Raw genomic sequence first — 23291 nt, 5'->3', positions numbered from 1 at the left:
CAAATCTTTGGCATTCATACAGTAGATAGTGTGTTGATATTAATTGGTACAATAACCTTTACTTGCAATTTTTAGTACGATAATTTTAATAATTGTATTTTCAATAATATTCGTGTATCCCTACTTCACTCTGAATTTGAGAAATTTGAATACCAAAGATATTTTATCACAATCGAAGTCTTACACACGGTCTTATAAATCCTCGTACTATTAATATTTGAAAGGAATAACGAACGCGTTCTAAGCTGATCAACAATAACAATGTTTCGTAGCCCAAACAGATTCTATAGAAGAAAATGTTTAAGTTGTGGGAGTCGTGTATAGAAACGTTCGATTTAAAAATCGCGCCTATGGCTCGTTTTAAGAATCGTCGCTGTAATTTAAATGTTCCACTCGTGGATTGTTGGGAGATCGAGCTTACAAGGATTGAATCGCTCCGTAGGAACTTTGATCGTGGGGACAACTTGTGGCGCTGTTTCGCTGCTGTTAGGATTTCGTGAGAATTTCGTAGGAGGCAGAAATGAAAAGGAGGGGGCGCGTTTCGTCCGGGCCTGCTAGTGGACTCATCAGTAAGGTTTTCTCTAGCAGGCCCTGCTTTAGACGACTGGGATATTGGGAAGTTTTCTTTTTCTTTTTTTTTTATCTCGTCCTCCTGTTTCTTCCGCAGTACCCTGGGCTGGAGCCCTATAACCTGCACTTAAAACGTTTGTTAGTATCTGTGATGTTGATGAGGATGTGTTATTGTACTTTTCCTTGGGTTAGGGCTCGAAGGGAAAAGTTTCAAAAACCTCGTTTACATGCATCATGCGATGAGTGTGGTGCTGTGGACGGTTAGTTGATGATTAGTCTGGGAGTTTGTATTCGGATCTTTAATGGTATATCTTCGGGGTCGTAATTCCCTAGTGACGCTACTAGGGGGTTTGAATGCTGGGAGTTAGTAACTTGAGCTGCGGTGGACAGCTTCATGACATGCTCGCGGATATACTCGATTTTTGCTTCCTCATGCAACGAAGCGATTGTGTGATAGTGCGTTTTGTTTAAAATGACGCGGAGGTATTTGTTTTGTACAATTTGGATTCTGGATATATGTGATGTTGCTGCGGTGCACCATACTGGAGCGCCGTATGTGAGGATGGGGCGGATACAGGGTTTGTAGAGCCGGATTTTTAGTTCTGTGGGAAGTGGACTATTTCGTGCTAAGAGTGGGTATAGAGTGCGGAGTGCTCCGATGTCTTTGCAAGCCCTATCTTTGGAGTTGTGTTGCCATTTTAGCTTATTATCGAACCATATGCCCAGGTGTTTAACTTTAGTGGACCAGTTAATGGGGTGGTTATCTATTGTGAGAGTGTCAGGGTTGTGGAGTCTTTTGGGGATGAAGATAGTTGCTTCTGTTTTTGTGGGGTTTATTGTCAACTCCCAAGTGGAAGTGAATTGTAAGATGTGATCGAGGTGGTTTTGAGTGGATTTGATAGCCTGGTTTATTTTCCACGAGGAGTATACTGCGGTGTCGGCTGCGTAGAGGACTAGTTTGGTGTTAGGATTTTTGGGGACGTCGTTTATGAATATATTGAATAAGATGGGTCCCAGGACTGATCCCTGCGGTACCCCAGTATGTAGTAGCTGGGTGAGGAGTGGTAGCCGTTGTGTGAGACTGTAATGTATTATATCTGTCAGTGAGGTAGCTGTAAACTATTTTGATTAGGTGTGGGTTGAGGTTGATTTGATGGAGTTTAAGGAGGAGGCCATTGTGCCAGACGGTGTCGAAGGCCTTCTAGAGGTCTAGGAGTACTAGGACCACCGAATGGTTCTTGTTCACCTGCAGGGCAATGTCCTCCTGGAGCCTTAGTGCTTGTTGGATGATGGAATGTTTGTCTCGGAAGCCAAATTGCTCGTGTATAATGATGTTGTTGGATTGGAGATGTGTGATGACTTGCAAGAGTACTATTTTTTTCAAGATTTTACCAAGTATGCTCAGTAAGCTGATGGGTCTATAGTTATTGGATATTGGGAAGTCGTTCGAGGAATGTATATATAGCAACCGAGGGGTTGGTCGAGCGCTTGTGAGAACGCGACTCCTCTGGTGGCGAGCATGGGAGGCGATGCCACAAACTAATTGAAGTTTTTGCGGGTCTCGGTGGCCCATCCACTCAGCTCCTCGACCGCACAAAGCGAAATCCAGCGATCCAAGTGGACGTGGATTCCAGTTGCAGGCCCGCGAGCGTCCTGGTCACGGGTTTGTTCGTCCTATCAAGCCGCGCGCGGTTGTAATCCGAACGACGACCGTTTTCAAACACACTGGATGGAAAATTGGATGAGCCTCGTACGCGTGGCTCGGCCGGCAATTATTCAAGAACCGACCGTAAACGGTGGACGGTTTCGCACGAGACCAGCTCGAACGTTTCTCTTTCGGAATAATTGAGCGAATCGATAATAATCAGAACGCCCGGAACCGCCGCGGGCGCCGACAAAGACTCCTACGGGGCGACATCCGCTAAGCATTTCAGCTTCCTGGCCGCTTAACGGTCGACGGCCTCGATGTTAATAGGCACTTGTTCGCGGGGTTCGAAGGATCGCTCGTTATCGTTCGCTCGTGGGCCTGCACGTGAAAACGCGATCGTTGTTCTTTTACTCTTGTTTTTTTTTTTTGTCGACGAAATTGATTCGCCCCCGTTGCCCGCGACTGGGGAAACCGAAAAAGAAGAGAACGCTCGGAACAGTCGAAAGGGACGGATCGTTAAAGGTTAATAGATCGACGAAAGAAATAGTAATTGAAGCGATAGGTTCTGCGGAAAAATATGTTTGACGTATTTGTTGCCTTTATGCGGAGCAATTCTGGCAACTGGGGTTGGATGTAGTTTCGTTTTAAGGGGATCAAGCAGTCAGTTTATGCACAGAATCTCAGTATGAACCTGTAAAAATTTCTAATTTCTAGAAAAAGAATTTATAAGACAAGCTTGTTACCTTAAAATCTCCATTTTCCGTATTTAATGCGCTATTTTCGTAATTTTGATTTTTATTAATATTTAAGTAGATTCAGTGCAAAGCGGGAGTTATTTCGAATAATTTGAACACTGCAAAATAAAAATAATTTGTATTTGTTTAAGTGCTCGCTACGTGGTTGTGTGACAAAATTTTGCAATAAAAAATTTGTATTCGTATACATTTTAAGCTACCAAAACATCGTGTAAAAGGGAAATTAGTTATAGCTAACCGTTTTTGTTTAATAAGCCCTTACAATAAGGCTCAATCTGACTGCCAGGTTCCCTTAAGCGAAAATGAACGAAATTTATTCTTTTGAAATCATGTTCCCATTGTGTGATTTTTTTTTTTAAATGTACAAGAATTGGATACCCTGGAATATTATAGGATTATATATCTCAGTAGTGTTTAAAACAAATTATTCTGGGATATTATATCTAAATAGTATTTTGTAGATCTAATAAAACATAATGAATTGAAAGAATTGTTTAGCTTTTAATATTGTAATTTATTGATGAATTGAAAATTCGTATATTATAAATAATTATGATTACGATATATCATTTTCAATAATTTTTTCTTTTTCATCATTTACCAAAACAATACGATGCAAATATATTTAATTTTCTGTTTAGTCCCAGAAGAATTTAAATAAAGATCCAATGTTATTGAGGATTTGGAAATACGAGCCTCGGAGGATCTTGTTTACGTGCCAAGATTTAATTTCAGATATGTAGATGATATTCTTTTCACTGTCCCAGAAAACAGAATAGACCACGCTTTGAATATATTTAATTCGTTTCACCAAAGACTCCAATTTATTATGACGATTGAAATCCACAATATTATAGAGAGCCCGGACGTTATAATCGTTAATCGTATTGGGTGGAATCATCATTGATTAGTTCAGCGAATCTGTTTCGTTTCGGAAGTATCTGCAGGAACGTTAACTGGAAATATTCCATCAAATGTAATATTAGAATAATTTATAGCTTGATAGATGCAGCTATCTTTCTGACAATGTTTCAATTCGAAATCAATTTCCTAATAATTTCAGAGATATATTTAACAGAAAAATCCAATATTCAAATTATAGGATCAACGTTTTAAATATTTATTCAAACAAGGAATATTTCACTTTTCTTTCACTTCATTCTAATAATAGTTCACAGTAATCAGTACCAAACTGTCATTAGAACAAATTTCTCATTAAATTCAGCTTGATAGGGATCTTGTGAAATACAAGAGCAAGATATCAGATGTATCAGTCGTTGCTATAAGTTTATCGAAGTATACTGTTTGGATGATAACTTACATATGGTCATTTACAAATGTAAACCGTGAAGAATGAAAAATTTTAACGTAAATAAGAACACCTAATACTCTGCAATTTTACTATTTTTTCTGACAATGTTACGGACATCTCGATGGACATATTTTTAAGAAATTCTCAAAAGAAAAATGAAACGATCGAGAGGGTCCAATCTATTCTTCACCGAAACATTATGTCAAACATAATACGTTTTGATCAAAACAATTATTTATAATTCCAGAAATATTAATTCCTCAACGCATCTTACCATGACTATTTCCTTCCACTTAAGTACTATTTGCTCCTTAACCCTTTGTTCAAATATAGCCTCATACGTTTCGATCAAAACAATTATTTACAATTCCAGAAATACTAATTTCTTAACCAATTTTACTAGAACTATTTCCTTCCACTCGACTATTATAATCCAATTTTCAAGAGTTTCGTGTCTACCAGAAACAATTCGTAGACGCGTGTTACGACAATTTCACTCGAGCTCGTGGAACAGAACCCTCGACTTTTCCGATATACCTAGCCGTGCCCAGCGACAGGAAGAAAAGCCAGAAACCAATCGCGAGCACTTGAGCGACGCGCGACTGAATCCTCGATTGGCCTCAGAGACGGTTCGTTAGCCTCGTCGTGCGCAATCCGTGAGCGTACGTACCAAAAGCTCCGAGGGTTCCTTGAGGAAAACGAGAGCCCTGGATCGCCGAGAGGGACTTTCGATTGGCCGCGTCCCGTTCCACGACGCGTAGTCGTCGTTCTCCAGACTCTGGGTTGAACACCGTGGCAGGCAAACGAGCACCAGTGTCAGAAAGACGCTCGCAGGGATCATTGGAACGGCCATCCGGGACCCACCAGCGATCGTGGAGACGACCGTGTTAGGGAAACGTGGAGGGTTCGCGACGAGTCGTACGATCGGTCGACACCAGACTGACTCGAGATGCCTGAGAAACGCGAAAAGGGGTTCGTCGAACCGAGTGTTTGCGCGACAACGGGCGTCGTGGCGACTTGTACCGTTGCGTGGCTCGCAAAATAACTTGTAAATATTTAAACGATGGACACCGAATCTGTTCGGGCCGGTTTGCCCGTTCAATTGGCTGATTTTCACCGGTGAGAAGCCGCTAATTCGGCCAGAATGCTTTTGGTAACGGGACGCCTCGTTAACGCGGCACCGAAGGGACCAGTTGGTCTTTGATTAGTCTTTGTTTGGATTTCGAATTTAGCCAGGTCTCCGAGAACTTCCCGGGGTCTTTGATTCTTGCTGGCTCGTGTCATCCGACGGATTTCGAACAGCTGGAGTCGTCTATGAGGGAGTTTGAGCGCGTGGGAAGGGGCTGCAAGGTTGCCACTGAAAGTTATGGCTCCACCGTTGGGAAATAGTTCTTGCATTTATAGCAGGGAACTCATTTTGGTCAATTTGCATTTTACGTAGACTCTGGATATACGTAATCATCTTATGATTGCGTTTTGGTCGCTAGTGACTTGTTTATAAATTTTAACGTCTCCTTAAAAATATTTTATTTTTAGCAGTGTACCTTTTTTCTTTTTTTGTTTTAACTGGTTTAGAGATCGTGTCGAGCTTAAGCAAATTCTATTCCAGAGTCAACTCAACATCCCTCTTGCAGTGTTTTTATAATTCTAGAAGTCAGAAGAGTGTTTAAAAAACAGAAAACAGAAAATTGTAAAAAATTAGTATTCTTTCTTAAAATAATTGAATTTTACACTTGAGATGGAAAATTCAACAGATGGTAATTAAATGTTTCTTGTCATAATTCGTGGCTTCATAAATTAGAACTAAAAATTATAAATAATTCTTTTTAGTTCAAACTACCAAACTGTCTTTCCAAAGGGGATAATTACGATTCTAAAAAATAAAAAGAGCCATCCTCGCGTCGTCTAAAAACTTAGCCATTCAGAATGTTGTTTTAAAGAGTAATTTCGACTCGCTGCACAGCCTAACAAACTTAATGCAATATTGCTACATCGAACGTTTTTTAATCACCTTCGCTTCCTCTAATATTTTCTTAGTCTACCTCAGTGTGTTTTCTTTCCTTTACCCAATTTGGAAACCGCCCTACAACCAATCGTTCGTAGGAATATTTCGTACTTGAATTACTCCGATCTTCACCTACGTAATTTTCAAACCTAATGCAGTCTTATTCCATATCTAACCACTAAAGCATCCTTCTCGCGCGAACTAATATCTGCGTGAATTACGCCGGCACATATTCTACAGTCGTTAGTTATTCTCACTATGCAAATTGCCTGAAAACACTTAATCGATTAGCGAGGCACTTATAAATTATTACAATTTATATAGAACCTTAAGTTTCTGAAAATTGAAAAATAGAAGAATTAAACTCAAGATTAAAATGCTCGGTAAAGTATACGTTACCGTAATTTATGTGAAATATTAAACTCGTGGAAATTGTTGTGAACTGTTAAGTAAAGCTAACGGCACTTATGTACAAGGATAATTTTATTACCGAAATGCAATTGTCCGAATGAGTATTTGACTAACGGAAGTGAGTACAGAACCGATGGCTGTCGAGAGCCTATAATGTGTGCAACGACTGTGTGTGATTGACTATTCGCGGTTGACTACTTGTCTGTGTGATTCAATGTGCTGTCAACAGTGGTGGTGATTTCCTCCCGTTGGTGATTTCTCATAATGTTGGAGTTTCCACACTTGTAGCCTTATCAGAGTCAGCAAGTACACGTACATGTATCATTTTGAATCGTTACGATAAAATAATTAATTTCCGTTTGCTCTGTCAGGTATCATGGATAATGTTATTCCAGAGATAATTACTATTAGATCTTCCTAGAGCCCCAGAAAATTTTTGTTATTCATTTGTATCTTTGTAACGAACATGCGCGTTTTACATGTATCAAATAATTTAATTTCACCGCTAGAACGTAATATTATTAATAATTGTTGCCACTACTAGAATGATTGGTCTTGACCCAATCTAAATCATTGTATTGTATCGAGGAATAATAAATTTTAGACGAACATTAGTTTGTTTTATTTCGCGAAGAAAGTCGTTTAATGGAAAGAATTAATTCGGGAATGATGGATTTCTGTATGGATAACGCGGAACCCGTTGGTTTATCGAAAATGTGAGGTTTTCAAACTTCTCCACGCATCCAGTTCCCTGTATCGGATAGTTTCAAAAAGCCTCTCCAGTGGTAATTAATTTTGGACCAACTAAGCTCGTAGGTGCTGCAATTCAAAGGTTCGCCTGGAAAGTGAGGAGAATAACCGGCGGAAAATCAAGAATTAATACGTGGCGAGGAAAAACTCGGCGGCTCGGAGTTCCGAGCAGGGTTAATGTACAGTCAGAGTTTGTTATTTTTTAGTTCTTTATCAAAATACTGTTTCGAGCCGGAACATTCTCCAACTTCGGTCGATGGCAAGACAAGTTATTATTTCCGGCCATATAAATTCACAGCCCAAGTGCATGCATTTTGAGCAAACAAATTCGTGCCTACGCATAAGCAAATTCCATTAGACACGCCACTTCTTAGCAAGGCGACGGTTTAAGGCCCTTCAGATAACGGGACGCCATAAAACAATAAATCAGTTTCGAACCGGGAACAGTCCTCGCGCCAAGCGAGAGGGTTCTTTAGGTAAACAGGGTCCTATTGAAATCGGGACACTCGGCCCAAACCGAGGCCTCCCACATAGCACACTGGCCAACTACTTTACGAGCTGTCAAGGAGTGTCTCGAGTTACCAAACTCAGACGACTTTCCTCGCCAACAACAGGAACAGTTCCTTGCAGTCAAGGGCCAATATATCTTTCCTCAAAGAAGTTCCTCTCCTTAGCTACAATCTGTTTACCAGCCGATGCACATGTCCATGACTCCAATACATTCCGGCTAACAAAGGCCCTCGGTCGCACACACCGAGCGACCAATGAGATGCATTGGTCTTTTGGCCAAACCCATCAACAGACCAAATCACACCAGTGATTGGACCTCCAGATTCCTTCCAAAACTTAGTCGATCTTGGCATGCAGGGGGAGGTCTCGATAGTCCAATCGGTGTGCTCTAGCGCGGCAGCGACCCCTGAGTGGTCCCCGTTGTTAGACACAGCCGCAACTCGACCACCCTCAAGATTGCATGTTGACCGGTGGGACAAATCTCGTCTAGTCTACCAAAGGATCTCTCTCGTGAAACACATAGCGAACAGACGAACCATCGTCATCAAGCGTCCTAGTTTCAATCGTTAGAGATCGACCACAGACGCGAGACTGTCCCACATCCATCTCTGATCCAGAAACATCAACCACATAGAAACAACCTTATCCTCTCCATCACCCTATCAGGTCGTGGAGACGCACTCGAGTCGTGGAGAGAAGATTTACAACCTTCGACGATCCGATCGGCCAACGTGACGGTCACTCCACCCTCAGTGCGGAACAATACACTTGAAATCGTGAAATAAAATTAGCTTCATTCGATTGTTTTGCTCTCTATGGCTAAAAAACAGCAGTATTGGAAAAACTGTAATCCGATTAATAATTAACGATTATGCATAATGTACAAACGAGCCAGCGACAAATTATTGTAATTACTAGGTAATCTGTAACCACGATTAATGTATAATGCGAGTATTCAAAGCGAATGTAATCACCAGACACGATTAACTCATTAATCATTCATCGTGAAATGATTATATTACGATTGATACAATAAGCACGATGTAATCGAAATAGATTTTCGGGGAAAGGAATACAATCAATTAAAACGTGATAATACGGTATTTGAAATATATTTTAATCGATGTAAATAGCATTTAATATTGTGCACAAAATATGGAGGTCTGGATTCTATTATTAGTTTTAATAATAATTGAAGTAATTTATCTATGAATAATGACAAATTACTGACTTATGATCGCTGATTACTCTCATCGATGGTTATTTGATTAATAATTCTGATTATCAGTTTGTTTTCCCTTTGTTATCGAGAAAAGAATCAATTACTGCCCAACATTGTTGTACATTTATTATTTACTTAGATTGACGAAACAAAATGTTCGATTAGCATAACAAATTCACGTATGTATTTCGATTCACCGAAAAACACACTCTCTTATCGAATCGGAATATCGAATCACGGGGAGCACGTGGAACAATCGAGCCAACGATCGCGCAAAATTCTCAACAAATCCGGTTACACGAATCAAGCGAACAATGGCCTCATTAACCTGTTCTCTGTCGAAGTCGTCATTTTCACGTGTTGCGAATCATTGGTAATAAAGAGTTAAAAAGAGCCAATTACCCGAATACAGTATACTCTTATAGAATATCCTTTCAACTATCGAAACGTTCTTCTATTATAATTAACACTATTTCTGATTAGTTTATCATTATTCATGCTAAATGTTCATTTTCTCGAGAAACAAAGACTCGCAATCAGTACGAGAAAATGTTAATCTTCGTACGCTGTCGAAGTCATGGATAAAAACGTTCAACTTGCGAATCACGTGTGGGGTTCATTTAAAGAATCATTGCTTCGAACTCTGTTTTCTCGAGAAACAAAGATTCACAATCAGTACGAGAAAATGTTTAACTTTCCTACGTTGTCGAAGTCGTGGATAAAAACGTTCAACTTGCGAATCACGTGTGGGGTTCATTTAAAAAAGCATTGCCTCGAACTCGGTTTTCTCGAGAAACAAAGACTCACAATCAGTACAAGAAAATGTTAATCTTCGTACGTTGTCGGAGTCGTGGATAGAAACGTTCAACTTGCGAATCACGTGTGGGGTTCATTTAAAAAATCATTGCCTCGAACTCGGCTTTCTCGAGGAACAAAGACTCACAATCAGTACAAGAAAATGTTTAACTTTCCTACGTTGTCGAAGTCGTGGATAAAAACGTTCAACTTGCGAATCACGTGTGGGGTTCATTTAAAGAATCATTGCATCGAACTCGGTATTCTCGAGAAAATGTGCATCGTCGTGGCGTTCACGCGTTGCAAGTCATTGGCAATTAACTCGCAGGAGCAACATTGATAAGCGACAGGGGTTGGGGGGTGGCGAGGGGCGAAAAGAGAGAGACGAAGAGCTGGCGAAACTCAAAGGTTTCGGCATCGGTGGCGTTGTAACGACGCGGAAACAAAATCGTATATTGTCGGCCCGTGTTAATTACCACGAATGGCTTTGCCCTGGAAAACCATTCTCCTCTTTGCCTCCCCCGCTGTCGGTTTCTCTCGGTCACCGGCGTCACGGGCCATTTTTTTCCCCTGTGCTCCGCCTCGCTCCGCGCCCGCTATAAATTTCAACCAGAGTATTTTCTCTTTTACGTGTACCTGTTATTGAACGAGAGAACTGCCAATAACGCCGGATAACTGCGTCACGTTTCGCCGCGAGGTCCCGTTCACCCTCGCCACTTCCCAACCGCCGCCCCCGCAACGCTGCTGTGACTTTCTCCACCCGCTGCGCGTCCCTTCTTCCCTCGATATTTCTAATATCGTACGACATCGGGACACGTAAATTACCCCCACCCCTCCCCGGGAGTTTCGATACAGTGTTTGGTTTCAGTCGTAGCTTCCCACCCACTCTTTGCTGTTTTTCTTTTTGTCGGCGCGCTGCTGATGTTTTCTCGATATCATTTTTTAATAAAGATATTTTCCTTCGCTCGTTTTATCGAGCAAGTATTTTGTCGCGTCAGGGACGGCTCAAAAGTACAGTTATGATGTAAAATTATGATGTAATATTTATGATTTAATTCCATAATAATATAGCAGAGAATGGTTGGAAGATTGATAGATATCGCGAGGGGGGCAGTATCAATTTCAATTTTATTTCCCCCGCTGTTATTGAATACAACAGAGAGGAAGTATTGCTATCGCTCAAAACTTGACACCCCTGCGTTCTAAAAAATTATTAAAAAAATGTAAAAACAACGGTCACAATATTCTATATGTATATTGACGTCAGCTTCATTTTATACCGGTTCGTCAAAAAATCATTTATACGGTGATTTCTAATATAGTGCATTGATACCATTGAATATTTGGAAGATACATTTAAATAAAGGTACCAAATTTCATTTTGTTACATGAAGTAACACTGGCAGATGTAGTGTAAAAACTAAGTCCCATATTTCTCAATCATTATTATACACGAAGAAAGTTTATTCCCATATATGGACAGTGACAAATAATACAAGACTGTTCTCGGCAGAATAGTTTCAAATCAGGACCCTTTTATTAATTTATTACAATTGTGTTTCGTGACACACCCCATTGCATACCTGTTAGGACACATTGTAACGGCAGGTTAGAATCGTTCGTACAATTAAACGTTAATTACGGGTGCAATTAGGATGACTGACGACCATTTTGATGAATATCAAACTGTTCCCTCGATGTAACATCGGTGCGGTCGTGGGAAATGATACAGATAGCGAAGCAAATGATCATTCACGGTCCTCGGTGAAGTACTCCAAGAGGCTCTCCGAGCATTCCGGAAATAAACTGTCGCAGCTCCTGGCTGCTTGTCGTCCCATGATTTCAGCAGCGCGATATACTCGATCAAAGTCAGTCCTGAAAGGCTCAGAAGTGGTCGACGGCCTGAAATGCAAACGAAATTATCCACGGTATTGCGGGGGAGGAATTTAAATATCCGACGCGAAGTCGGTGCGTGACGGGAGGTCAATGTTGTAGCGTCGTTTTTTTTTTATTAACACTTTACATTGTTTCTTTCATCGGTGTCACTTCCTCGATAAAGTTAAGTAAACTGTATATTTTATTACTCAGGTTATTTTTAATGGGGTTTCAATCTTGCAATTACATCTGTATTAAATTATTACGTATTTTATAGTTTTGAAGAAAAAAATATGTGTAACATTCTCCTGTAAAAATTTTATTAAAGGTCAGAAACGACCCTACGTAAGAATTTCGATACTTTGAAAATGGATTAGAATTTTGGCCAGGTTTTCTGAAATAAGGGATTTATACTCACGTGAGAAGGAGATGCATGAACTGAGAGCTGAGACCGCGAACGCCGCTGAAAGGCACGGAGGAAGCCTCGCAGATCGCTCTCAGAAGACAGGCTTTACCCGATCGCGAATCGCCGAGAACCGATTCAAGGATTTCATAAATTTCCCATCTGGAAATGAGGCGCCCTTCTGGCGAAAAATACTGGTAAGAGACTGAGCTGGGAGAGGGTAGGAGAAACGATTAACAGGGTCGAGACGAAAGAGAGAATCAACGGATAAGGGAGCTTCGCTTTCGGGCATTGTGCTCTCTTGGCTACGGGCGTTATAAGGCACGCAACAAAAGTAGCCTTGTTAATATGTAAAGGAAGAGGATTTCCTTCTTATCCTGGCGCTGAGCTTTTCGTTCCCTGGTCCTCGAAGCCGAGAGATACTCGCGAGGATTTAGAAAAATCTGGTTGTTACATTGAGATCCGTCCTTCGAATCGTTTATTTCGTCTCGGATGCGACGCAGGCTATAAAAGATACTCATTTCTGAGCGCATAGATTAATATTCGAATGTTCTGTCGTCGTTATATGCTACTGTTCGAAAGTTTTCAGAAGAACGCGTCAAAAGATACGATTTGACGCTTAAAAATAACAAGGCAATGGCAATTTTTGGTGAACGATATTTCGTGTTGACTTGCTGACGTCAATGATTGCTTTACTCTGAAAATTTATGTGATCGTATGTGAGTAGATATGCATCAGATGCACGTTAGATACTGTTAGAGACTGTTTAGACGCAATCGTATTTACAGACATAAGAAATCATTTTTTTAAATAATTAAAACGTCCTAATCGGGGGGTCTTGAAACACCTTTTCTGTGAAAGTATTTTTTACTTTTTTTCTTCGTAGATAGAAAAGTCAAATAAACATTGAAGGCCCTTGAAGAGAAATAAAAAAAGAAAACAATTTGTTCAATATCAAGCTGGTGATTTATTTTGGAATGAACGTGAGCACAGAAAAGAATAACATTGAGCTTACTTTTTGCTCGTACGATTCATCGTACTTGAAATGGAGGTGGTTGAACCGGAGAAAGCGTCGACAAAAATGCCGGAAGCGCATCATCGGGAGAAACAAGGGTTCGCGTACCTTGGTGATCCGTCGCGGGGTCGTCATTTCCATCGACCTCGTCGCCGTGGCTGATCGATCTGTCATAGCGAACGTATGAATCCGTCAAGTAGGAAGCGTTATAGGGCAGGACGTAATTAAATTTCATCACATATCCGATAATCAGGCTGACGTCGACTTCCATGGGTATACCGAGGCCAAGGATTAACTGGAATGGTTTTCAAATACACGAAGGTGTCATCAATCGTTTATAATAACCGCCAATCGAATCCCGTATGCCAGGATTGTTTGCGACTGACATTCAGTCTGGACGAAATTAGACCGGGAAATGCAGGCGTGACGAAATTTGTGAATCTATGCGCCGGCCAATTTAGGGACTTTCGAGCCTGTGAAATATACTCTGTGCATGCAAAACTTTTACATTTGCAGTCTGACCAATGCCTTTTTGCTTTAAAAATGTTTTTATTAGGAGCATAAGAATTATTTGAATTGTTTACAGAAATTATTATTCAGATTTATTCGTCCTGTGTTGTAAGACGCAATGATTTTCATCGTAGTAGAGGAAAACACATAATTAAAAATGATATGAACGAGGCAATGAAATCGTAATGAAGCTTGTCAGTATCTTAAAGTAAAATAATGTATACAGTAAAATTCTGGGGCTTTAGAGCCCCATTCCATACAGGTTATAGAAATGAACATGAGAGGAAATGAGACAGAAAATGAAATCACAGAAACATTTCTGGCCATACATTATACTTTCGGTAAAGAATTTTTTTTCTCGAAAGTGCGTAGGATTTCGAGGGTACTTCCCTTCACCAAGAATGATTGTAATTGACCGCCACAATCGAAAATAATTTTTCCAAAACGATTTGAAATTTTTTTTTCGCCGAAAAATTTAGGCAGTACCCCCTGTCGATATTTCTTAAAAAGTCGTTTTTGATTTTTAGTAACTTTGTTTGACGCCCTACAGAAAAGTTGTCTAATATTTTTCTGTAGGTACCTATGAGTTCTACTTCAAAAAAAGTTTCATTGAAATATATTCTCTATTGTAAGAGTTATGGCTCTTTGAAAATTGGTCCATTTTTATGGGGTTTTTTCTCATTTTGCGGGGTCAAGGACCAACTTTTCGAATATTTTTGCGATTTCTACATATTCTCCACCAAAATACGCGTCGTTTGCTTTTTTAAACATTAAAATCCGTCAATCCATTCAGAAGTTATGATGTTGTAAAGATTCGCATGAAAAGTCGGGCAAAGATTTCTGGCCAGAAATTATATTTTCTGTAAGGAATTTTTGTCTCGAAAACGCGTACGAATTCGGGGGTATGTCTATTGACCAAAAATGATTGTAATTGATCTCTGCAGTAGAAAATAATTTTTCTAGAACGATTTGAAATTTTTTTTTTTCGCCGAAAAATTTTAATATTGCCCCATGTTGATTTCTCTTAAAAATTAGTTTTTGATTTCTCGTAAATTTGTTTGTCGCTGTACGGAAAAGTTGTTTAGTACTTTTGTGCAGGGATCTATGAGCTGTACTTCCACATTAAATTTCTATGAGATACACTCACTATTGCGGGAGTTATGGTCGTTTGAAAATTGGACCACTTTTATAGAGTTTTTCTAACGTTACGGGGTCAAGGAACAACTTCTTCAATATTGTTAGAATTTCTATATATTCTTCGCCAAAATACGCGTTGTTTGCCGTTTGAAACCTTAAAATCCTCTAATCCGTTCAGAAGTTATGATGTTTTGAAGATACGTATGAAATTTCAGTAGAACGTCTAAACGAACGGTTAGACATGAAATTTTCGATAATGAATTTTTTTCTCGAAAATCGTTAGGATTTGAAGGATATGTCTATTCACCAAAAATGATTATTATTAACCCCTGCAACCAAAAATAATTTTTTCAGAGTAATTTGAAATTTTTTAAGATTCGTGACCTTAGCTATCAATGCAACCTTAAATAAAATAAAGTAAATTTCATAGATTTCATAGAACGTCGAATATGGGAACAAACAGAAAAAGCAAAGTCAAAAAGAAAAATTAAAGGGAAAAGTTCTGTCTATCTTTCAATCGAAAGGAAACTACTAGCCCTTCGAGATTTTTCGTCGCCCTATTTTGAAACTTTCAATTAGAAATCACCATAAAATCGAATAGCAACGTCCTACCTGTACTTTCGTCGGAGCTCCGTCCTTTGGTTCCGGAAACACTAGATACCTCTTGGCCCGTTCAGAAGTAGAACAAGTCGAAAGATTGAAAAACACGAATGAAATCCAGATAACAATCACGCGATGCATTTCGAACTCCTGAACGGTTAAACGCGCACGGCTCTCGCCAGAACTTTTAGAGGTTCTAAAACGGGCATAACTAGATGGCAGCAGACGCCGGTGGATGTTAATAGCTGGCAATTAGTTCGTTATCACGGGTTAAGGGAATAATGAACCCGCTTCGATCGCGGTTCCCGTTATACAGTGCTAGGCCATGTACACGGGAGATGGACAGGTTGCATTGAAATTGCAGCCATTGCAGGCTGCCCACGGTGAAATTAATGCGACGATCAGTTCCTATTCATGAACTCGCGGCTCCGTTAACGCGGACGTAAATTTTTCGAATGGCGATTAACATGATTCAACATCGGGCCAATTAATGGACTGGAAGCGTTTTTTCCGCGTTTAAAAGGGCTGGTAATCGAGGGTACGAGGGAAAAAATAAGACGGGGGTGATCGATGGGACGGAATTAGAGTCGGTCTCGAACCCGCCGCGAGGAATGCAAAGTTTGAAATTATTGCAAGACGGTTGAAACTTGTGTTCTGGAATCGTAATGGGAACCTCGCAGGTAAATCCTTTCTACATGAATTTTTATGAAATTGCGGATAAAAATATTGGTCACGGGATTTATAGGATGAATTAGTTTAGTTTAATGATCTCTTTATCCGACGATATGAAGCAGCGAATGGAGTATTTTATTTTAGGTCGGTGCATTATCAATCGATAGAGTATTGAATTTAAATTAATTTTGAAATTTTGCGCCCTTCCTTAACTATTATAAAAAGTTGGCTTATTCATTTTCTTCGTATTGTTTAGACAATAATTTTATTGTAAAAGAATTCTTTCAAGGTTATCATACGATAGTTTCAGATGATTTTGCTATTTCTTACTGTTTTGATTTAGGAAGATTCCCCCCTTAAGAGATTCAGAACCAATTTGAGCCATTCCCATCCACGAGCTAATAAACTAACGAAGATAAGAGAAACTGCCAAGATTTCTGCTCAATTTGAACTGATCTCAAGATTACTGGCGATTCACGTGATCCTAGCGAATTCGGACACGTTTAACTGGCAGACATCGCGACTCCTGTGGCATCCCCCAATCGTATAGTCGCGTTCGCGCGACATTTGCATTATTTTCGTATTACGGTCAGCCCCGTGCGTTTCAGACTGTACGATCATAAATCTTCCTAACAACGGGCCGCGGAGACATCGCAGAAGCGTATACAGGGCGAGCAAAATAAAGTATTACGAACTTCTTTCTCTGAAATCGTTGCAGATGTAGATGTAAAAATTTCTTTGAACCAAATTCGACAAAGAAATTAATTAGTCGATTTACAGTAAGTTTTTTTCACACGTTTCCTTGGAGTACAAAAAGACTCTGCTCGTTAAAACATTATTTTCTTATGTTTTTTCAAAGGCTAGATTCGAATAATATTACAATGTCCGGAATGAAACATGCAAGTTTAATGCTTTAACATTGTTAAGCTTTACAATTACACGTATTTCATTTAAAATGATTGGACTTCCTTGGTCCTTTCAGTATCTAGCTGTAAATAATTAACTCCCACCTGGTTCTATGTAATCTGTTCATAGTAATTTCAGAAATAACGGTTTGCAACACTTTATTTGACCCTCCCTGTAGATTCCACGCGCCGCCGAGCAGCACCATGGGGATTGATTCGAACGAAGACCGATATCGCTGGGAGTTTCCGCGAGTAATCGGTCCAAGGGAGCGAAGGTAAAGAGGAAAAAACGTCCTTGCTGAAGGTGATTATCGTGAAAATTCGTCGCGCGATAAAGGCCCTCCGGCCGCCATTTTGTGAACGTCTTCGCCGTCGAGCAGAGGCTGCTTGATTCCCAGCAGCCTCCGGATATCAGTTGGTAGCCTCGGGAGACTGAGAAAAAGCGCGCGGAAGGGAAAAGAATCTAAGTCGTGGTCGGGATTCGTTGCACATAGATGATTCTTGCTATCCTGAACTCTGTCATCAGTCCAGAGCGAAGGACGATCGTTTGGAATCGTAATTCCAACGCTGATAACCGAATGTCTTCGCGATTCGGTCGTAGTTTCGTGGAGGATTAATGTTAGGCGACGCTGAGACGTTACAAAGGTCTGGTTTATGATTCAAACGACTGAAACGTGAGATTTTTTAGGAAATGTCTGCCAAGAATATCTTATCGCGCCCCGTTTGAGTAATTTAGGATTTAAAACAGGTACGCGAAACTTATTCTGGTCCAAATACCGACTTGCATTTCGCGGTCAATATTTTAAAATCGAACATAAAGATATACTTATTGGTGTATTGATGAAAAAAAATTTCTTCCTCGACTCATTATAACATGGAATTTAATTTTCAGTCCAAAACAAAAACAATATATTAGAAAATTTTCGTGTAGGATTTTTTTCTATTATCTATGAACAGCTAAATCTAAATTTAATTGAGCCAAGAATTACGTAAGAAATGAATTGTAATTGATTTTTTAAGAAACCACAATTCTTTGTGAACGTTGTTTTGGTTACGTTGTTGACGTTTCCAGTCAGTTTGCCTAATTATTTTGCAATTAGTGGAACTTTGTTCCTTCCAGACGAGCGCGAATTATCGTTGAACCCTTCCGTATATACGTTGGTTACATTTCGTCTGCTGGCTTCTGCGGTTCATTCATCTTTTCCCAGTCCAATGAACGCTTTCATAGTCCCAGCTGCAGGTCCGGTTCATTTCAACGACAATTTATCCCCATTTGGACGGGAGAGCCGAAAAAATGGCGCGTTACTTTCTTCCCTGGTAATAGCTCTTCTCTCCGAATCCCGTGACGCGAGAAAAAAAAGGTGGAAATTGTGTATTCCACTGATCCGCGAACGGATCCTCCGCACGAACGCAACATGGAAACCTCATTTTGTAATTTCAGTTAATTTCCATGGGGAATGTTATTATTGGAATCATCTCGGTAGAAATGTTCTACGTTCCGTTCATCCTTTCGATCTTAGACATTACTCTATTAACAAGATCCATCTATTCTTGTAGCTTCATGATAGTACAAAAGCAAGAAAAAATTGGATCATCGAAACCCTTCAAATTACTATAGACTTAGCTGAAAAATTAGGAATGCAGCCACGAATGTAAAATCAAAATCCTAGAACTTAATTATATTCATCACAATAAAATGCACACACACGCTTCAAAGGCATAGGACAGAATAATCAAACGAAGTCTATCGAATTAAACGTCTCTAAATCGTATAAAGACAAAAAATCCCAAGATCACGTAATTTATAAAGATTCCATGACCATAATTCAGATTTATTAAACTTACTTACAAGAGAAAGACGTGAATCATAAGAAATATACTAATCATGTACAGTGAACTTACCAATAAGAGAAAAATTATATATCATTGCCTGGGTACGTTCTCACCAACAAATAACCGGAAATGAAAAAGCAGACATCAGAGAAATAGGGATCTCAGTACCACACCAAGACTTTGTACATTATACGAAAACCAACATCAGAGAGGAATGGAATTGGACGTGGACCATATCTAAAAGGACAAAGATGTACCACGTAATCAGAGATTTCTACCAACAAATCCCAAATAACAGCCTGACAGCCTGAGCAGGAAGGAAAGAATACTAATATCTCGTCTGAGAACAGGCTTATTCCAGACTCACACATAAACACTTCAAAAAGACTGCACCAACTGCCAAAAACTTTTGAACTACAAAGAAATATAGAGGGCGTTCGGCCACCTCCGGGAAAAATTTGAATGGGAGATTCTAGAGGCCAAAGTAAGACAAAAATCAATAATACCAATTTGTTGAGTGAAACTTTGTTATTAACGTTAAAAAAAAAATTACAAATCGTTCTGGAAAAAATATTTTTGGCTGCGGAAATCAATTACAATCATTTTTGGTGAATAGACAAACCACCGAAATCCTACCCAGTTTCGAGAAAAAAATTCTTTACCGAAAATATAATGTCTGACCAGGTATGGATGATTCCCCTGAAATAGCATGGGTATGTTTAAAAAATCATAACTTCTGAACGAATTGGACGATTCTAATGTTTCGAAATGCAAACAACGCGTATTTTAATGGAGAATATGTAGAAATTCTAAAAATATTGGAGAAGTTGTTCCTTAACACCGTAAAGTTAGAAAAACCCCGTAAAAGTAGTTCAATATTCAAACGGCCATAACTCCTACAATAGTCAATGGATTTAATTGAGTGCGCGAAGTAGAGCTCATGGATACCTACAAAAAAGTATTAAACAACATTTCCGTACAGCGCCAAACAAATTTTTAAGAAAAATCGACAGGGGGTAGCTGCTTAAATTGTTTGGCAAATTTAAAAAATTTTAAATCGTTCTGGAAAAATTATTTTTGGTTGCAGGGGCCAATTACAATCATTTTTGGTGAATAGACATACCCCCAAAATCCTACACACCTTCTTGGAAAAAATTCATGTAGGTGAACAAATTTTATTAATCATTTTTAACAATAATTTTATTAATAACTTTTTAACGAAGCTTCAATCAACAAATTGGTATTCTTGATTTTCATTTTATTTTGGCCTCCAGAATCTCTCATTAAAATTTTTCTTAGGGGTGGCCGAACACCCTCTATACAATATCAATCCAGATTATGCCCAGATTTTCCAAAATCACGTAAAGTGCACGATTAAGTACCTAATAACCTGTAATTAATGACCTAAGTGTCGATACGACGTTAAAAAATTTATAAATGTATATTTTTCTTTACATAGAGGCTTCTATTTTAGAATAAAAAAATACGTTCATACACACAGGAAGTTGAAAAGTAAAAGATGAATTCTCGTAATTATCCTTTCTGTGCTTCAACAATTAATTCTTAACTAGATTTGTATAATTATCTTTGCAATATGTCGTGCGTGAAACCGCGCCTTTAGCCAATACGCGTGGTTTGGTGGTGGGGCGCGGTCGGCCTCGCGAAACCTCGCGTTGAGCGGCTGTCTTTTCGCTACGGTTCCGTGATCGTGTCAACATCACCGTTTAAGGAAAGGAAAGGACTCGTCAAAATGCTTCGACAGGACCGGGAAAGCTCCAAATCCAGCTACGTGGTCTCTTCTCCAGTAATCAAGGCCACCGCCCGCCATCTTCTTCTTAAAGAGAGTAAAACCAATTTTATTTCTTTATGATTCAACCAGCAACGTACGATTTGACCGTTCCGGAGACGCATACAAAATAAATCGGAATTCTTTTCACCCTCCCGAAGAATGTTACATCTTTTTATTCGAACAATTTCTAAAGTCGATGGACATTTTAGAGCACGAACGCTAGGGACAGGTGTCGAGTGCATCCATTGTTAGACCCTACGTTCGTTCGTTCGTATAAATCCGAATATTACACCTGAAGAGTTCGGAATTCCTCGAGTGCCTCGAGGAAATATTTGAACAGGTATTTAATTTAAAAAAAATTGCAACGGATCGGACAGCGTTGGACATTTGCACGGAACGCGGATCGCAATTTCGAGCTGGTGGAGATGTCCTGCGGAACAGATTTTCCACTAATCCCGGGGATGGACCCAGCGAACGTAGGGCGGGTCTCTATCATTAAAATTAGAATAGTCCGTGCTCAGAGAAAATTACAGACCGCCGGAACTTGGTACACACCGTGGAGCAGAACGAGAGAACCGTGCGCCAGATTCGTGAAAATTTCGAACGTTCGCCATTCTTCTTTCGAACCGACCAAACAAAACTCTCTAGAGTTAATTACGTTAGGTCATTCCGTGTATATGAGCTCGCAAAGTGCTGGAAAACGAAGACTCTGTCTTTGGGATATTGTCAGATATTCGAGGATCCATCGAAGGGCGATCGGTTTTTCGCGAGCTTCCGGACGAAATTTCATAGAAACAGCTCGAAGGGAGGAGGCAAAGAAAACTTTGGGCAATTTTGCGCCCTCCCCTGCACGCTTGGCGATTTTGCAACGCCACCTTTCGCGCAAAGTTTCCCTTGTAAATTCTGAACAACGATCGCCCGCATTTTCGCGCGGCCCAGAGAGTTTTTCACGAGAAACAACAGTTTACGAACGGGAATAAGGTTGATCAGTGTGCTTTTCTTAACATTTGTTCTTCAGAGTACCAAGAATAGAAATCTCTTTACCAAGAACAGAAATATCGAGCTGCTCTTGAATGTTAATAAAAATTTACGTTGCCTCCACCGTTTGTATTTGGTTGTACGATTTTTTTCAGATTCACGAAAATGGAAACTTTCTTTTTCCAGCGAGGAAATGCTTTTACTTAGAGTTTGTAAATCACTGCATCGAGTGTTTAAGAGACTTTTCGACCAGAAATGGATAAGTGAGCGAGGGGTCTCGATCTGTAAAGCAGCGACGAAGTCACGTCTCTATCGTAAACCCCGTTCGCGTTGCCTTCCTTAACGGAGCTCGCGTTTCCTCGTTTTGGGTAACGTTATCGAGTAGGGACGCTTGAAACCCCGATGTCGTAATAAATCCACGTGGAAATTCATCGACACGTAACGAGCTTCGAATTCAATTATTCTTGTGGGACGACGGGACGGATATTGATGGAGTTTTTACGCGGATTATGCAGACCAGGTTTCCTTTCGGAGTTCCTACGACGCGATGAATGCGACCAAGAGCTCAGAAATTAGGGTTAAATTCAACTACCGTCGTGAAATTTAATTTATCAATGTTCGTAAACAGGAAACTCAGATTTCAAAGATCGGGAAATAAATAATTCGATATAAACGAATATCACTTTCACGTTTTATAAAATTGTAATATTTTTAACAGTCGAGTTCAAAGTATTTTGTAATAATGCAGTGAAAATATTTTCCTTTATATGAATTTATGTTAAGAAACAATTAATGCTCGAAACCATCTGTTCCCACGTGAGAGATTGATTGCTTTATTTGGATCGATCATATTCCAGTTCGAAACATAAAATTATTTTAATTTTGGATAGTATTAGGGAAATGTAGGAGAGTTTATAATTTATTTCTCGTAAATTGTTGCACTCCTGTTACGATTACTTGTGGATTTTTATAAATTTAAACTGCAGACAGTCGATTTAAAGGTTTTATACGAGACAAACAAGCGTACAGCGAAGAAATCACAGAGATATAAGATCGTTAAGGATAACTGTGTTCTGCAGATATAAAACGGAGACGGATAAATTGGAAAAAGTCTTTCACGGTGGAAGACATTTCGAAGAACAGAGGGAACGCTGAACGATTTTTGCACTCGCGGGCGCAGCGACGCATAATCCGTTTGAAAATTATGACGTATTAATCGCGTTTGTAGATCGGGGGCGAACGATTTTAATTCCAGGATCGATTCTTTATTCGTGCATTTGCGCTTGTAACAAAGGGATTCGTGAAACGAATTCGAATTCGAGAAAGGAAAATAGGGATTCCTTCACGCTGTGTTTTTACCGATTTCTAGGGCGACGATTCCGGTCGATTTAGGATGGAATTTCGTATTCTTCGAAGAACGCGCCACAATCGAGGATAACATTTAGTAGACAAATGGAGGAAATGGTTATAAATTTAGGTAAAACGTTCTACTAGTGTAGATTCAAATTTTATGTATCAGAATGTCCCAAAAATGATTGGATATTTTTAAATTTGAACGCCTTAAAATATTTATTATTACTGTAATTTTTTTTAAAT

General features: G+C 39.5%; 2 protein-coding genes across 2 annotated transcripts in view; one reads left to right on the top strand and one right to left on the bottom strand.

Annotated features, from left to right (window-relative positions):
- LOC122401174 overlaps window positions 1-23291 on the top strand; it is a 92350-nt gene that overhangs the window by 24316 nt on the left and 44743 nt on the right. The window lies entirely within an intron of this gene.
- LOC122401140 lies at window positions 11727-15659 on the bottom strand. The gene is made up of 4 exons (XM_043403098.1): window positions 15531-15659; window positions 13380-13566; window positions 12272-12434; window positions 11727-11880 (listed from the first exon to the last, which is right to left on the bottom strand). The coding sequence occupies exons 1-4, from the start codon at window positions 15657-15659 to the stop codon at window positions 11727-11729; spliced, it is 633 nt and encodes a 210-aa protein (XP_043259033.1).

This window comes from Colletes gigas, unplaced genomic scaffold (assembly GCF_013123115.1).
Source record: "Colletes gigas isolate AHSC1104 unplaced genomic scaffold, ASM1312311v1 Colletes_gigas_Sc00022, whole genome shotgun sequence".
Taxonomy (NCBI): Eukaryota; Metazoa; Arthropoda; class Insecta; order Hymenoptera; family Colletidae; genus Colletes; species Colletes gigas.
Note: the sequence above shows the minus strand (reverse complement) of the source record. Positions and strands in the feature narration are given on the sequence as shown.

Coding starts and splice junctions, on each gene's coding strand:
- LOC122401140 (XM_043403098.1), bottom strand. CDS start 15,659: ATGCATCGCGTGATTGTTATCTGGATTTCATTCGTGTTTTTCAATCTT. Junction 13,567..15,530: donor GAGCTCCGACGAAAGTACAG/GTAGGACGTTGC, acceptor AAACCATTCCAG/TTAATCCTTGGCCTCGGTAT. Junction 12,435..13,379: donor CCCCGCGACGGATCACCAAG/GTACGCGAACCC, acceptor TTTCGCCAGAAG/GGCGCCTCATTTCCAGATGG.